Genomic DNA, 18,291 nt, shown 5'->3' with positions numbered 1-18,291 from the left:
TAGCGTAAGAGTTAAGGATAATATTGACAAACTCCCCATATCAGACAGATTTTTAATACTGATATTATGAACTTAGAAAGCTCTTAGAATAACACGTTTTACATTTGTATGAATTATCTGTAGGGTATGAAGTCTGAAACTCAAATATCTGTCATTATTTAATGATTGCAATCCTTTCTTATTTTCCACAAAAAAATACACAACTTTTAGGAGGAACAAACCAAAATTTGAGCCAAGAATCTGGACATTTTGCGAAATATTGGCAATTAAGAGGTGTGCTGAAAGTTGATGTTAACATGCTAACCTGCAAGTTCTAAAGAACAAAACATAATTAAATTTGTGAAACTGCAAAAAGAAATGGGAGACTTAAAAAGTCGTAAATACAGTGACTTACATTGTCTTCCTAAATTCTTGTCATTTTGTGAATGCATTAATCAGCAACGTGAAAATAGCAGCTACAGCGCAATGCAAAGTTATCTAATCCACATCTACATCCGTGCGAAATCGTAAACCAAACACAAATATGTTTCCACAAATTGACCGTGTCAAACTTCCATTACGTTTTATACCACTAAATGTGAGCATTTGTATTTTAAAATACAACTCTCCAAAAGTATGTGTATTCCAGAAATTATGAGTGTGCATTTGTGTACAGTAATAACCTCATTAAATAGAAAAATAAATAGAGGTCCTCGCAGGAAAACCTCTGTAATGGTTTTATACGCGAGTTTCAAGATCTGATGTGGGTCTTATGTGGTAAACTGTTTTAACTAACAAATATTCGCGGCAGGGGACAGAGATGTTAATGCAAAGGTAGTCCGAACTTTAGGGTACTGAAAATCCTCTTTGAACACAGTGAACAAAAAGTGACAAGTGTTCTGTCTACATGGCATTTGATTTGCACGTAAAATTTTAAAAAATTAAAGATGCCATTTTACTATTTGACAGGTGCTTCAGCGCATCTGACAACCCCTTGCCTTCTCCCAAATGTCAAAAAGCTTAAGGAGAGTCTGAATCCCAGTCAGGGGGCACGTTTTAAAATAATGAGTCATCTGTCAGGAAGCTGGCTAAACAAACACACACACACACGGTTACGAAGCGTTTCCCGAAATACAATGTAATTTAGTGCATTTTTTGTTAGAGTTCGGCCACAACAGGGGTATGTATCCCTTACTATTGATGTCTGTATTTCCAGACTAAATCTGTATTGTTTCATTTAATGTTAAAATGTACATGCTTTAAGACCACGACTTCACCTTCTAACACATGAAAACGTGTGAGGAATTATTCTTGGTGGTGGGGGCTGTAACAGGCCGGGGCATGCCAGCTATGCACAGTGGAACAGATGAGATGGATGCCTTTGCTTGATACATATGAAGGGAACAGATGATTCGCCTTCAAGGACTGGTAGGTGCACTCTGAGGAATGCTAGTAAATATGTTCCTCGAAAACATATTCTCCGCAAACATCTCTCGTGTTTCAAGCTAACAGGTTATCCGAATTAATAAACAAAGTGCGGGCCCTTTCTTTATTGTTTAATCTACAAAGGAAGACCAAACGAAAACAAACGACAAAGAGTGCATTCCGGAGCGCTATCGCGCGCGCGCACACACACACACACACACACACACACACACACACACAAATAATAGAGATTGTCACAGTTTTTCCTCTCCTCTTTATTTACTATTAGCAGAAAATGCGTCCCAATCAGACATCAAGCGGTGGAAGATACACTACATGTTTTATCTCCACTTGCCTATACATACCATAAGTGACCAATGACTGTAAAATGAACATTTAACTTTGAGGGCAGCATGAGGCATATAAACGGTATTCAACAAGTGAAGACTGGGAAATGCATGTCTGGTAAAACCACTTTTCCTTTTCAAAACACTGTCAACTAAATAATAAAGTGTAATTTTAGAAGACAACTTAATTTCGATAACGGATTCCGAGCGCAGTTATATAATGCAAAACATTGTTTACCCTGGTGCTGTTCCTCTTACACTTGCCATAGACAGTACATTCATACCCCCCTCATCTTGCATCCCCTTATGCTTCCCCCTCAAAAGGGCAAAAAAATTGTTACGGAGATGGTTGTTACAGAACTAGCCGGTTTACATCCCCCAACGCCTCCTTCTTACTGTACTGTGGTACCTCCAAAACACAGTGCGCAGGTGCAACCACTCTCGTATACGTTCGGTGCCCTAACACCCCATCAGTCAATAGAATACAACAGCGAACGCATTAGCGCCGCCTCTGAATGCTCGTGCTTAGGACCATCACGTGACGGTGAGATGCGAGTGCATGCGACGAGGCTGTTTCAGAGGCTGAAGCTAAACAGCGCTTTGGTTGAAGAGAGTTATTAGCGGAGGAGACCGAAGCAGGCAGCTAGCTGTAGACTCGGAGAGAGAGCGCGAGTACAGTTCCAGTGGCAATCGCCAGCGGTTTGCGGAACACTCAGCTGTATATCCCAGCGTCAACCACGGCACAGAGGAAGAGGAAGCGCGAGTGTTAACGAGCGGGGGAGAGAGGGGCAAGGGGCAAGGACTGGAGCAGGGGAGCTCCACGGGTGGAGGTGGCTTACTGGAAGTAGGAGTGTTTGCAATAGAAGGGGGCAGCGACGTCAGCCCGAGAGCATTAGGGCAGCAGACGTTTCGAGGGCGGTGGAGTGTGCCGCCTGTGTCCTTTTCCCCTACATCCGTAGCACTGTCAAGGGAACAGCCATCGACACGGAGGGCAGTAACCCCGCGACAAAGCCAAGGCAGCGGCCCCGATAACTAGAGATACTACTATCAGAGGCTCACTATCAGGAAAGGAGGAAGGAAAGCGACTAGGGTGTGGGCTGCTTAAGTTTTGTGCACTTTTTACCATTTTTTTGTAATTGCATTTTACTGTTGGTCCGGTTTTACTGTCATTTGTTTTGGAATATGGTTGGGGAAATGGAAACGAAGGAGAAGCCGAAACCGACCCCAGACTATCTGATGCAGCTGATGAATGACAAGAAGCTGATGAGCAGCCTACCCAACTTCTGTGGGATCTTCAACCATCTCGAAAGGCTTCTAGATGAAGGTAACGATATTGTGCAAACGATTGATTAATTTAGTTGATGCATGCAATTATTGCATTCGGATAGTGCATGTGTATAAATTCAGACAAGGCGGAAAGATGTGTCGTATGGGAAAGGGACATGATTGCAGGACTTTAATGATGTGAGAGGTTGGGATCGGTAAAGGCTTGGCTGTTCTCAGTCTAAAATCCTGTATGTAGCAATGCCACCTGCGATCCCAGTGCGATCGCTGTAGTAGTAGGGCATCTGAAAAAGATGCCAGCCAGGGTGGCAACGTTGAAAGAAGCAAGACTTGATTTGGACTAGCAGTGTGCATCGGGTTGAGCTGCTTCGTTGCTTTATTAAGATGGCAAGAACTTTATAAAGTGAGACATGAAGGGAGCAGAATCGAAACTGAGTGACCAAATGAAGGGTATTATATGTATCATTTCCCTTTGACGAAGAAACTTTGAAAAAGTGTAGAAGTGAAAAGGGATTTGGTTGCATTGTTGTAGTACTTTTGGATAGCATGATTAGCTGTATCATTGAACGAGTTGTTCATTGTTTAGCTAGTGCAAACGGTGAGAACGTTTGCAGTCCCATTCGTTATTACAACTTGATGTGAGCCTTTATGTACCAAAGGGGGGGGTCGCCTAAATCGAGATACCCATATATATAACTGTTACCCTTAATCCACTGGTTGGAGATCGTCCTTTCTCGGAACGTGAAGTACAGTTCTCTAACGGAAACCGATTGGGGGTTCTAAAAGTTTAGATCACTGGACTCCCTGGGGACTAAAGCACCCATCCGTACAGTTATAAAGAAAATGATCTACATTTATTGGGTCGGGGGTTGTATGAATCTCCGTATGGAGGGGTCGGCTGTTTATCAACTACGAGAATGTATTCGTGCATCTCCGACCTGCTAGGTGTTTGTGATGCTGCTTGTGCCCTCCTTGACGCTCATTGCCACCTGTTTCAGGATACTAGTGCAGCGACTAGAGTAGTTTGTTCAGGATTCCGAAATATTTCTGGCCTTCATTTTATGACTGGATTTAAACAGGTGGAATATGTTGGAAATGGGAGCCCAGATGAGACGGAATGAAGTTTTGGGCTGTTAATGCAGGTTTTACTGTGTTGACTGTATTTTCGTTGGGCGAGCAGCAGTGGGTCATTTTGAAATATATTCTTTTTGGAGAATTATAATGGGATCTTTGAAGGTAACGGGCAGTGATTATTTCAGCAGCTGATGACTGCATTGTCTTAAATGACACATGCAGTAAGGAAATGAGATATAGTATAGCTAAAAAGTCCATTGCCTGAGAAAATGAGAGGGGTTATTATTAAACAAGTAGGTGTTGTCATTTAGTGTCATAGGGCTTGCAAAGATTGACGCGAACTTTTTAGAATACTATTAAGTATTATGAAGTTTGCGATTTCACAAGCGCTGCTTATTACAAAAGGCGTTCACCTAACGGTTACCTTGGCTTTAATCACGGATACGCTCACTACAAGCAACGGTTTAAATTTGTATGCACTCTTAAGTTTTTTTAAGTTGAGAAACCACAGCCCATAAAGCCCCCCCCCAGCGTAACAGTAAACAAGGATGATGGTAGTTGATGTGGGGTAGTCCGTAATCCAACCGACCCCACTAATTGAGTGCTAACCTTAAGATATGTCAGCACTGCTGAACTTAGATAATGTGAACTAATTAATATACATTTCCCGAAGTAAAACCATTCTTCAGCTCTTAATTATTATCATTATTTATTAAGTATAATTCGCCACTTTTTGTCCAAAAGGCACCAGTGTTAAGAGGGACATAGCTAAAATTTGAGTCAAAATCAGGGACAGCTGAGAGGTATGGGGGTAGTGTCCTTGTATTGTGCAAGTAGAAAACAGATTCCCTTCGACTTCTTTCTTTAGCGAGTTCCACCATTACTCATTCATTTTCCATACGTTTTAGGGAGCCCATTTTAAGGAACAGTCTCATACACCCCCGAAGTACTTCGTACTTGAACGCCTGAAAGGCTTGGCCGTACTTAGCTTTCCGTTGTAGTATTTGTGTTTCGGTACCCCGGTTCTTTTTTACGTCCAGTGTCCGTGACACTTTTTGGTGCCTGCCGACGTGAGGGCAGAAAACTTTCTGGAAGTCTGCACACTGACCTTGGTACTATTCCGTTTGTCCTTCCCCTCTGGGCCTTCTCGAATTTGACACTAAGGGGCGCCAGTTGGTCGGGGGGGGGGGGTGACATTTGCAGTCGCCTGACAGTGGGGAAGCGACTACAATTTTCTGATTGCGTTGGGAAGTTTGGTTTCGCCTAGTAGGCAAAATTTATTTGTTGGGACATATGGTTAATGGTTGCGAAACCTGATCTGGCAGGTCAGTTGCCAACTTTTTCAAAAAGCAGTGATTTTCACTGAAACGTGTGTGTGTATTTGTCTATGTTGTGTGTGTAAGATATATACGTGTATGTATATGTGTGTGTGTGTGTGTGTGTGTGTGTGTGTGTGTATATATATATATATATATATATATATATATATATATATATATATATATATATAAAATCTCTAAATACATTTTTTTATATAATTAACTCCGACAAGAATACCGACAACACCAAGACCAAGCTTGGAATAAAAAGTTACACGAAGTAAGTAGCAACCAAACACTATTGAGGTCATGGAGAGGGCATCCTTGTTATGGCTGTTTTCCTTGTCATGTGTTTGTACAGTAATTGAGAGGGGGTTGGTGCATACTAATGTCTCACATAGGTAGGGTTGCCACTTGTCAGGAAAGTTGCCACAACAGTAAAGAAATCAAATCAGATTTTTGTGAGTGCCCGTTTTATCCGTCATTCTGGGGCACAAACCAATTAAGTATATTTTCCCAAACGGTTTACAGTTTCAGTTGTTTCTATTTTGCGTTTAAACTCTGTCGTTATTTCAGCGGTTTGCTTAGTATTTCTGGCATCCCATGAGGTACGAAAATGTGGCCATTAGCTAGGGTTACATGTCCCTGTACACACCCTATTTGGGTGCTTGAGGGGAGGTTATGAAAAATGACAAATTTCCCCAGATTTTATGACCCAAAGTGTTTCGTATGCTTTCTCTTTATGCAAAATAAATAGAAACTATTCAAATTCTACAAGAATGACTTTTATTTGGTAAAAAATGTAAATTCAGACTTTTGCTTTAATATGTCCTGCAAAGTCTCATATTTCTGTACAAGACAATCCACTTTGGCCATTTGAAAAGGTGGCAAGTTGCAAATATCATTGGCAAACAGATGGTCTGTTGAAAAAAAGAATCCGTTTCATGTTTTGCAGCAGGTATACATAAAAGCATAAACATTTAAAATAGAAGTAAAGCAAATTTATCTATTCCCCAGTTCCAGACAATTCTGTGAATTGCATTTTTTTTGCTTCAGTGTAAATAATGTGAAATGAACAAAAACTAAATGCAAATCAACTATAAATTGCAGGGCACAATATACAAATGTTATTCACTGCTCTTGTCTTCATTCCCACATTATAATTTTCGACTCCTGTAATTATCTAGAGAATAATTTCAACAAACATGCCAACTGGCAGAACAGTAAGAATTTTTATAAAATACCTTTTAGCATATGCAAATGTTTGTATTTGCTCATGTGTTGCATTTAACACATTATTCACTGTTTCTTCAACACCACTGTTAGCACAGATTGTTAACTTTGAAAGAGAAGCAATGCCCATTCACTTATGGGTGGGGATTTTCCTAAGGTTTTTGCTTGTTCTAAAAGTGACCAACTAACACATGGGTCACATGCGTATTCAGTGCTTTTTCCAAGGAACAGCACCATTTTGGAGGGGTGGCTGTATTCAGTTTATCACACAAATGCATAATATGTTCTGTCAAAAAGTAATAGTTGGGGAAAAATGAGCTGTAGCTCCACATTTGGTGCATAAAGACAGTTATGAAAACTGACATTCATGTACCTAGTTAAGAATAAATGCATATGGTGTTCATGTTTGTTGGCTGTAACCATTCTTGTGTGTTGTGCAGAGTAATTGAAGTAATACCCTAGAGCAAACACAGACAGATCTAGAAAAGTTTTCCCATTCATATCAGGGAAAGCTTTCTGTACAGTTTATATTGAAATGGAGGAACAGAAGGAAGGTGAAGTGTATGCCCCAAAATATTTGTTTTATATATAATGCAGTTATAGATGTTTGTGTACATCCACAGGTGTAATATGTCTTTGATTGTAAACTGATTAGATGAAATGTGGTTATTTGGCCTTTGCACTGTTAATACTGCTCCATAAAAGTGTCCATATTCTCCATTTTTGTATGTTTTTCCCCATAGATGAGCCTTTATGGACCAATTTTGAAGTTGTATTTCAAAGACTGTTTTGTGTGAAGTTCTTGTTGGTAGTTTGACAACTGTCATTTATCATCAGTCTCTCTATGCTGTGTTGGGCCCTTTGTGGTGTCCTGGATGTTCATGTCAGGAGTGCACCTCCATTGTGTCTGATAACAGTCTATAAATAACTCTTGCAGGGGTTAGCAGAGTGCGGCCTTTGCTAGCAGCTTTCTTGGAACGCACATTTTAGCTTTGTTTGGCCAAGTCATCTAAAATGATCTGCACTTCATTTTTTCCTACATAAATAATAGTAAATTGTAAATGTGTAACAGCACACAATTATTTTTGTAGGAGGTGGGCCCTCAAATGTACTCCATTTAGTTGTCTAACTTACATTTACCAACTCCATGGTTGGGCAAATGTTGAGGGGGGAGGTGAGGAAAAGAACCTTGCAGTACACTGCTAGCTTACGCAGTAGAATTGCATGCAGTTTTGACAAACTACGATTGAAGGATCTCTTAAGAAAAGTTTCTCAATGCACTTGTCTTCATCAGATCATAGCTATTCCAAATGACAAATATGATGACTCGGGACAGATTCCTTGGAAGGAAGTTGATGGGTAGATATGCTGAGGAAATGGATATCACTAAAAATGGGCCTGTGTAGTCATCTTTTTCTGGTAGTAATCTATAGTGATAATGATATACCACCCTCTATATTAGACTGTCTGGACAGTTAATTATGGAGATCTGTTTTCCTCTCAGCAGAGTTTATTCTTCGTGAGGGACATCTTTGCAATGAAAAATTCTCTAGGCAGTAAGTAATCTGATCATAAAAGTAAATGTTAGTGTAGTATTGTTTTAGTTTCTCACAAGTCTTAATGCATAGATTTTGTTTTGTCTTTTCGTAAAAATAAGAGGAGAGCTATTTTTTAAATTCAAAGTATGTAATAGAAATGTAACAGTGTCATTTGGGTTGGTCTTCCTTGTTGATCAGTAATTTTGTCATAACTATTACCAGTTGCTTTTGTGATGCATTCAGTTGGAGAATTTGCAAAAAGTTATGTACAACATAGCATGAGAGTGTGTACAGTCAGATCTAGGTACTATGACATTTTTCCAGTCTACACTCTGCATAGCATCCCACTCACTTTGCATCAAGTTCCATTTCCTCATTTCTCTGCTATTTGCATCATCTTGTACACTAAAGCTTACAACATGCATTATAGTTGGTAGGTTGGATCTAATTAGTTTTGCATGCTGTTCTGTGCTTTACTTTGTGGAAGTCATACTTATGTAATTTTACATCTGCCAGTATGTGTAGTTTGCATTGTTTAATCTTGATAGCTGTCTTTTTCAAAAATATATTTATACAGTAATTTATTGCAGATATTGGTTATGGATTTTACTTCAGATTGGTATGTATGCTTTTGCCCTAGGGACCAAAGGATGTGACTAGGAGATACTAGTAAATCCGTGCCATTGTAGATTGATTTGGCTACCTCACATTGTAACTGCAGTACTCGCTGAGAAAATTAAAGCTAGCCACTGAGCACTGGCAGCAGATTGAGGCTGGGCTAGCCGCATGTCTGATTCTTTACCTTTTTAATGTGCAAAACAAGTGGCAACTCTTTTACATTTTCATAAATATCCATGGCCATGTTGTTATGATTATTTTTATTTGGTCCTTAATCCTCTAAGCCAACTGTAAGTCTTAAAGGTAGTCAAATGCACAACTTTGTTTGTCCTATAGATATAACTTGCTTCATAGGCCAGGAATATATTTAGCTTTTTTTCTGCAAGCAGTACTTTGGCTGTAGTTTTACATAGAAGTTGCTTATGTTAGTTGTAGTTCTTATTTGTTCCATTCATTGTGGCTTCATGTTTTGTAAGCCACATGGTTTAGGTATTTATACTATATTTAATATTTATTGGAAAATGTTGTTCAAATAACAGTCTTGCATTTGTTTTGATAAGCCATCAGTAGCCCACTCAATTTTTGGGTTAGCTCTGTTTTGAAAATACATTTTTATATTCTGAGGTGTGGTGTGCAGAAGGATATGAATGATTCCTGGTGTTTGGATTTATGTGGCACATGTGATGGTTATGTTGCGGTCAGTTAAGTTTGAGGATAGTATTTGTGGTATAGAAAACCTGGGCCAGTAGTTGCAAAGTATGGACTCTGTATCAAAGTGGTTGCAAGTCAGAACATTTGGTCTGGTGTGTGTATATATGCAAGCCAATTTTCCGCAAAGTTATAGTTGATGAATGTAGAATGAGGGGATGAGCATCCAGACAGCATTTTTAGATCACTTGCATATTTTTTTTAATTTCTTTACGGCTGGGATTTTAGTTATTTTCCAGTGTGATTGTTACATGTACATTTGTACTGGAGTTATTGAAAGGTTAACTTCTGACCGAATACATATGTTTATCAGCTTTGAATTACGGGATTAGATAGCATTGCTGTGGCATAAGTAAGGAGTAAGCTGTGACCGATTATTGGTTAGTGTGACATTTACTCCCAAATTGTGTTGGACCACACCTGTTTTTGTCTGGTTGTATACAGCCCATCTGTGTAGCTACCTGCTTGTGGTAGCAGTTTTTAATTTATCAGCTACTTTTATGGGTTGTCATTATTCCTTATCAGATATGGTACAATGTAGGACTGAAGTATTTTCGGTGGCAGTTTGTAGAGTTTTTCTTCCAACTCCAAGAATATATAAAGAGCCAATTACATCAATCTGTTACATTTCTTATGTACATTTTATTACTTGTTTATAATTTAAATAATGCTATAAGGAAGTTGTAGAAAAATAAATCCCTTTGGTCCATGAATACTACAATAAAGATGATCAACCCCACCCACCCCACACCTTGAAACACTTGTTAGCCATTTTGTACTAATTGTAATAATGAAATTCTTTCCATTTTAGTTATTCAGAAATATTGTATTATGGCAATAATCTATGGTACAAAGGATGCCATCATGGAGTTTTATTCACGGTATCCTAATGTTGAGCAAATACTACCATAACACCCCCCCACACATACTCTTAGATTGAGTAACTTATCTGTATGTCTTGCAGTATTGTCAAGCATAAGTGAGTTACTTAACCACACCTTGAATTGAGGTTGTATTTATGATATGTTGTCTTTTTTAAAAGTATGAATAAAATGTATTTAGTGCTGGTTGGTTTGATATGTTTGCTGTTTCTTGTGTAAAATGATGTGCTCGGTGATTATCTTTGATGTTATATTGGTGTTCAGCATTGGTCATTTGGGTTTTCAGGTTGTATTAGTACTGGGTGGATGTGCTTTCTCGTTGTATAGAATACAGGCAGCAGCCTGGTCTGCTTATTGTAAACTCGCTTCAGGATTTGGCCACCAAAGAAAGCTAATCTCTTGATGCATGCAATGAATTACTGGAGCTGTGTACACAGTACTGCGATTCCTATCCTTGTAGAGACAGTCTTATCTCATTTTATATTTAAGACTGATATTTTTATTTTAACAAGCCTGATATTTTTATTTTAACAAGCCACAATTGTAGGTGTATGGGGGGGGGGTTACAGTGAGTGGCAGCAAGAAGGCATTTTCTACTGGTAACAGTAATGAAAGAGTTTGGCTTGAATACTTTTTGCTTATTCGTTTACTTTAAGATAATATTTTCTTTTTAGTTACTCTGCTTGCATTCATTGTCGACATATAACATGTTAGGAAGAAAATTCAGTTTATCTTTATGGGCAAATTTCTGATTTTGTATTCTGATAATGATATTGCTTGCCCATTTTAGGTAATGTCCGTAGTCTTCTGTTTGAGGTTTCCATTTCATGAGACTGTTGTGTGGATAGCATTATCTTAGGATATTTTAACTAAGCTACAGAGACTTTCAGATGTATGTTTTTTCTTGGCATGTACATGTGCCTGTCTGAAGTGGTTCTTGCTGTAATCTGAGGTAGTACAGGTAATAGAGCTTTTGTATGAGAAGTGTCAGACACTGATTCATACAGGAGTCAGTATTAAGGACAAGAAAGAACATCAGGTGCAAACTGATTTGAAATAGTTTTTCTTTTCTATTGAAGTGATTCATCAAGTATGAACATGGTATATCTCTGATATTACTAGAATATGTGTTCCTTTTTTACATTTCCGCGTATATGTAAGTGAGTGTTTTTTCTTACTAAAGCAAAGAGGAGTAACAAAACAGTGTTTGCATGCAAAGCATATCTTGCCTACTATAATTTAGGCATAGTGCTGTGATTTTGGTTCTCTGATTTTAGCCCTGTTCCTTCTAGATTTACTAAACTTCTCCATAAAGGCAGACTTACTTGCATAAATATACTTGGATAAAATAAGCCTATATAAAGACTCTAAAGACCTTCTATTGTGCAAAATAAGAAAATGTTCTTTTTCTGGCCTTCTGCTGCGATTTCTTAAAAGCCATTTTTTTAAATAATGCTCAGAAATAGAGTTATGATGCAAAGCTTTGTCTTGTGAGGAAGCGTTTGTCTTGTCTTATTCTAGCCAGCATAACGTGGCATGTGAGGGAACTGTCTGGCACTTTTGTGCTAATGGTTGTACATCTGTAGATGGTTTCGGTCTGCCGCTGTGAACCACACAGCAGGGATTTGCACTGAAATTAATATTATTTTTCTGTCTCGGGGGCACAGTCACTGATAGTTCTGCAGCTTTAAATTGAATCATACCATTGCCCTTTGTGGACCGAACGTGTGCTGTATTAGCTGTCACGTGTTAGTATCTTCACTAAGCATTTTACTGTTGTGTTAATGATATCCTCACAACAGTAAGGCATAATAAAATGAATATATATGTTGAATTTTTAGCTCAGTAAAATTAGACACCTTCCAATGCTCTTGGCCCTATTATTAGCATAATCATTATTACTTTTCTTATATAAGAGAGTTTTAAGGATACAGGAAAAATGTAAATAAAAGATGAAAAATTACAGCAAGGGTAAGAATTGGCAACTGGATGACAAGGGCAGGAAGAAAGTGTATGTGAGCATTCTAACAAAAGAAAAAAAGTAAGTGTAAAATGTATGAATGAAAAAGGCATAAATATTAGGTGAGAGAAATCATAACTTGTTCTGTTGTAAAAGAAGTGTCTGAAAGTGATGCTCACTAGTGCAATATTCATTGTTAAACAAGTAATTGCATAAATAGACTGTATAATAGCACCATGGAAAACTTTGAATAGCTGCACAGTCTTTGGAATCTCCATTGCTTGTCCTTGCTTTGGCTGATAGACTCCCAACTATGTTGTCAATCCCCCCTGTGTAAATGCTGATTACCAAATGTCTCTTTACCCAAGTCTGTAATCCAGTTTTGTTTTCAGTCTTGTATTCGAGTGTTCATCTTTTGTATGTAGATGACTTAACGAACAAGGTTATCAAGAAAATCTTGATGATGACAAAAGCATCAGATTTTATTTGCCTTTTGTCAATCAGTGTTATTTAAATTCAGCATTTTATTTGCAGTTTATGGTATAATTTTCAAATTGAAATGGCTTGGTCAGGGTCATCCTATGTAAGTGGACTTTGTAGCATACAAGCTCAAATAGCTAGTACAACTTGTCAGGACTGGACTTGTAGTAGTTGCATCCATCTCCATTTAGGATTTAGAAGAAGCACATTTTTTTTTGTGCTTGCATGGCCATTTTCCGGCCTTGTACCTGTGAAACATCACAGACACCTATTCAGTTTTAAATGGGTAGTTGTACACTGCGGCTGGTGTGTGCCTTTATTTGTAGAGCAAAAATCTTGTCAGCATTCCATTCTCACCCATTATATTTTGGCAATTGAAAATAAGTCAGGATGCTGAAGATGGCCAACGTGTAGCAAGCAGGAAGGCCGATTTTTGTTTTTATCAGACTACGCAACTGCTCAGGAAAAGGGTCTTTCCTGAATATGGGATACACAGTGTTTCCTGCAATTGTTTGCTGGTGGTTGCTTGGGAATGTTTGATAAAAGGATGTTACCGTCGGTCCTGCAGGGAGCCGGCTGGCTTACTGTGAATGTGATTGGTGGTAGTGGATAAAGGTTTGTTTTGTGTAATGCAGTAGTATGCTTTAAGGCTCGCAATCCCTGTACTATAGTGGTCAATTTTCTCATTCTTTTTTATATAGTCCAAAGAAAAAGAAATTCTTAGAGGAATGAATACATTTGTATTGGGAGTTTTGAGGGATCACTGTCATGACACTTGTATGTTTTTAATAGCTGTACATATTTTTGATCTAGCTTAGCCATGCTTTGGAAGCGAATACACTATTCCAGGATTAGTTTATGTTGAAGGCCAGGACAGCTGTTTTGGGCTTCCTTTTTTAACTTGTAAATTGCACTTAAACGTCATCTGTAGCTACTGAAATCTGCCATCTGGTGGGAATAGTATGAGGGCTGTTGAGCTTTGCATAGCACAGTGCTCAGAGGTGCCTTGTATACAGACTGCAGCTCTCATTTTGTTTGCCTTTCCTAGACATATGCACCTAAAGGAAACTTCTAATCTCATCACTCATAGTTGGAGCATGCACCTACATGCCAAGTGAAGGGTGCATGCACATGTACTCTGTATGTAATAGCTGCATACTGATATACTCCATATGATGGGTGTGTGTATGTAATGGCTGCATACTGATATACTCCATATGATGGGTGTATGTATGAGTACTCTGTATATAATAGCTGAGTGGATGTGTTTTCTGAATTGTGTGTCTGCTTTGTGATCATTTTTTTTCTTTTTGAATCATTGTTTTGCCTGTAATGACATAATGACTGACAATGACCATTATTTGTGTATAAGGAGTGGTATATCACTGTGAGGACTTTTTTTTAATTACAGCTTAAGGAATGCCCTTCTTGTAGCCTAAGAATAAATTTTGGGCCAAAGGGAGAAAAATTGTAACATATTGAAATGAGGACTTGGTTGTTTGGCTGGAGGCTGTAGTTACCCTGAAAACTGATTTGATACAGTGTCTGTCTAATGCTTGAGATTTTCTCTTGATGCCTCAATTTCCTGTCATGGTCCAAAGACATGCAGTAGATGAATTGAACACACTAAATTGCCTGTAGGTGCAGGTGTATGTGTGTGTGTATGGAAGAACTGTGGCAGACCTAGCCACCTGGCAGTGCGAACACTGGCACTAGATGGTTGGGTTTTCACTTCAACAGCAACTACCATGTATTGTGGGTTGTGGATGGACAGATTTCATTAGATCCAAAAAACAAATTATTCTTCTTTCGGCTTTTTCCCGGTTAGAGGTTGCCACAGCGGATCATCTGTACGCTCATGATTGGCAGTGGAGTTTTATGGTGTCAAGTTGCCAGCCCGGCACACACACACACACACACACACACACACACACACACACACACACACACACACACACCCTCACAACTAGGGTCAGTTTAGAGTGTCCAATCCACCTACTGCATGTCTTTGGGATGTGGGAGGAAACCCACGCGACCACAGGGAGGACATGCAGACTCTGCACAGAAGGCACCCCAGCTGAGAATCGAACCGGAGAACCTCTTGCTGTGAGGCAACAACGCTAACCACTGCACCACCGTGGCTGCCCTTAGATGCAAAAAACAAAAACAACTCCAAACAAAATAGCTCAGTACTTTGATTGCAGAAATCAGGCAAATGGCTGTTGTCCTAGGCTAATTACTACAGAGAATATTGGTGGAGTGTGTGAGAAACCAGTATGTTCTCCAAGTCAAGTGGCTCTGGCTATGATTATCCTTAACACAAGAACATAATTAGGTCAGAGGTAAGGGCTTACAGAATCACTTTCATTACCCCAGGAATGCTGTAAGGACTATTTTGCAACATTTATACATTGTTCTTCATGTGAAACTGAAATTTACTTGGAGGCAAAAAAAAAAAAAACAGGAATTTACTCAGCCTACCAGTCAGTGCAGGAATTTACTCTGTCTTGAGTAAAGCTTCACACACTGTAGCTAAGTTCTGGAAAACCCAAGTATTGTGTAGTATCAAATCCAAACAGGTCATCCTTGTACTTCCGAACACACTCTGCTGTACTGCCTAGTCAAGAACAACCAGGCTAAACCATTAATGTTGGGGGTGCGGTGCAGTGACCTTTCTTCTGCCCCCCCCTGAAAAAAATGCATTTACACTGCCTTGTCTTGGGTTCCTTTTCTAATGTGTCTCACCAGCTAAGTTCTTTCCTGATGGTAGAAAAGGACTTATTCACAGGGGCAGATATTGGTCTCCGACAGCTGTGTTTTCAATGTGAAACCTTTTGGAGGAAGTGTATGTTAATGAAATTCTACACATTTCAGTCATGAGCCATGCATACTGACTTATTCTGAGAAATGTCTTCTGTTTTATATGTAGAAATTTGAATATGCAAAGATTACAGGGCAACTTTTTAAGGGCTTCTACAGCGGCTGGCTGACAATTTTCAGACTAAAGGCTATGTGTTCTATTCCCATACCAGATGCTTAGATTAATTTTTTTTTTGCAGTGGTGTGTGTGTGTGGGGGGGTGGGTGTGGGTGTGCGTGTGTACTTCTAAATTACATCTACTGAAGCTGTCACCAACTCTGGTAGACTGGACTACAGTTTAAATAGTTTAAATGTCTGAAATGAGAGCTGAAAGGTCCTGCACAGCCCTTTTTGAAAAGAGTAGGTGAATTCCCCAGTGCCCTGGCCAGATTTATCTTTAGCAGTAGAATACCATATTGGGCGAGTAAGACTGGCCCAGTCAGTAAAAGAAAGGTAACAAAAAAGTAATACTACAGTTATATTTCTTTGCTGTCCATAGGCTTGCTTGCATGTCTGAGTTCCTCATTTGCTTCCTCTTGAAAATAATTTTAATGCAGTTTGCTTAATATGCTGTTTGTGTGGACTGAAGAGTTGGTTGCTTTATGCTTCTTTATTCCCCTGAATCTGACTTGTAAAGATGGAGGAAGTTCTGGGAGCTGTGGTAAGATGACATAACTGCAGATTGTTTGCATACCTTAGGATGCCATGATGATTGATGTGGTGGAACAGAGATTGAACAGGCAAGTGCTGCAGACATTGGTTGTTTCCTGGTTAACTTACAAATTATACTGGTGTTGATGAACAGCTGATTATAATAAAAACAAAAAATCTGACCGTTATTCCCAGTGGCACATGAAAATGATTTTCTTGGGTGGCAAAAGCCAGGGTACATTTTTGGCTGGGCTTGTATAGGCCCCAGGGCCGATAGCCTAGTACCTACCTATGAACCTAAGTAAGAAATATCAAGGCTTGTTAATAGTAAATGTTTTCTCAGAAGACTTTACGTATGTAAGGAGGAATTCCAAGAAATCTGAAAGGCATGAATGTCCTAGAGTGTTCTTCATAGTGTCATGGTTGTGATACAGCCCTCAGTAAACAGCATGTTGTGAATTTGTATACCTTTGATCTAAACTATATTGTAGATGTAATCCCCACAGCTTCATTCCTCCTAAGCTTTCACTTTTCTTTAACTGGGGGACAACTTCTAGAGCAGCAAATAGCCAATTATAGGTTCAAAGGTGCAAACTAGGCTAATGGCCCTGGAGCCTTTACAAGCCTAGGTTCAAAGGTGCAAACTAGGCTAATGGCCCTGGAGCCTTTACAAGCCTAGCCCATAGGATTACCCTGGCATTGTGCCACCCAACCTTAGTTCCTAGTGCCTCTGAGTAGAGCCACTGGAGTGAATTTTCTATTTCCCATACACTCATCAAGATTTATCTTGGAGGGCCAGTGAGGTGCTCTGCTTGACATGTATGGGAAGTCTATTCCATAGCATGGGCAGTCTCTGGATTATGAACCTGTCCCTCCAGCATGTTCTGTTTTGTGACAGTGAGGTTGAGGTCTCTGGGGTGTGTGGTGCGGAGTGATTGGGATTTCTTTAGATGTAGCATTTCTAACAGAGCTGGGTCAGACATGGCTTTGTAAGTCAAGCAGAGATCGCCTCCAAGTAGGCGATATGAGACTGAGAATAGTTTTTTGAGTCTCTCCATATAGGACAAGTGTTTAAGGCCTAGGATCCTCTTTGTGAGGTACCTTTGCGGCCTCTCCAGTTGTTGCAGGTGTCTAGTGAGGTACATGCCAAATGGGGCATTGTACTCTATGATTGGCTTAATGAGGGAAGAGTAGAGGGAGACAATGACCTCTTTTCTTCCTGGATGCAAAACCCTTTGTAATGAGATGTGCCATATAGGACTTTCTGACCACAGTGTCAACGTGGTGTTTAGAAGAGCGGTTGCTATCAACCTGTGTTCCCAGATCTCTTGTAATGCCTTCTGTGTTCAGTGGACTGCCATCATTGTGGTAATTCAAGGGAACCAGGTTTTTCCCAAAGGGGATGAGACACATTTTTTGGCATTGAGCTCAAGGCCGTGGTTCCAAGACCAGTCATTGGTCTCATTGAGGCCTTTCTGCAGGATGTTAACATCACTTGGAGTTAATAATAGCTCCCAACTTGCAATCATATGTGAACTTGTCAGCCAGAGTTCCTTCGTGTTGGCCTGGACTTCGGAGATGTAGATACCAAACAGGAGAGGACCCAGGACCGAACTCTGTGAGACTCCACTTGTGACTGGTCAGCAGTCTGACTTGGAGTCAGCTGCTTTCACATTGTGGGTTCTATCTGTGAGCAAGTTTGCAACCCACTTAGTGCTATAGGGGTTGATGCCTAGCTTAGTAAGTTTTTCTATGATTCCTGAGTGGGGAATACTATCAAAGGCCTTGGCCAGATCAAAGTAGGCTGTATGAACCACCTTACCTTCATCCACAGCTCTGGTGACTGACTCAAAGAAGTCGACCAAGTTGAGCAGGCATGATCTACCCTTCACAAAACAAACTGTGTAGGATTCAGTGTTTGGAGATTTCCTATAT

At 39.6% G+C, this 18,291-nt stretch overlaps 1 protein-coding gene across 4 annotated transcripts in view; it reads left to right on the top strand.

The window, feature by feature from the left end:
• The first annotated feature begins 2,265 nt into the window (after positions 1 to 2,265).
• QKI (QKI, KH domain containing RNA binding) overlaps positions 2,266 to 18,291 on the top strand; it is a 1,466,119-nt gene continuing 1,450,093 nt past the window's right edge. For 2 of the 4 annotated variants that reach the window (XM_044068031.1, XR_006364430.1), the window contains exon 1: positions 2,268 to 3,075. In XM_044068031.1, coding sequence (XP_043923966.1) covers positions 2,934 to 3,075 — 142 coding nt within the window. In that variant the 5' untranslated portion in view covers positions 2,268 to 2,933. Of the gene's footprint in view, positions 3,076 to 5,394; positions 5,435 to 18,291 lie in introns of those variants that run through there. The other 2 variants (XM_044068030.1, XM_044068032.1) reach the window with 2 other exon arrangements.

Source organism: Protopterus annectens, chromosome 1.part0 (assembly GCF_019279795.1).
Source record: "Protopterus annectens isolate FY-2018-M chromosome 1.part0, PAN1.0, whole genome shotgun sequence".
Taxonomy (NCBI): Eukaryota; Metazoa; Chordata; order Ceratodontiformes; family Protopteridae; genus Protopterus; species Protopterus annectens.
The sequence above is the reverse complement of the archived record's forward strand: the minus strand, read 5'-3'. Positions and strand labels throughout refer to the sequence as shown.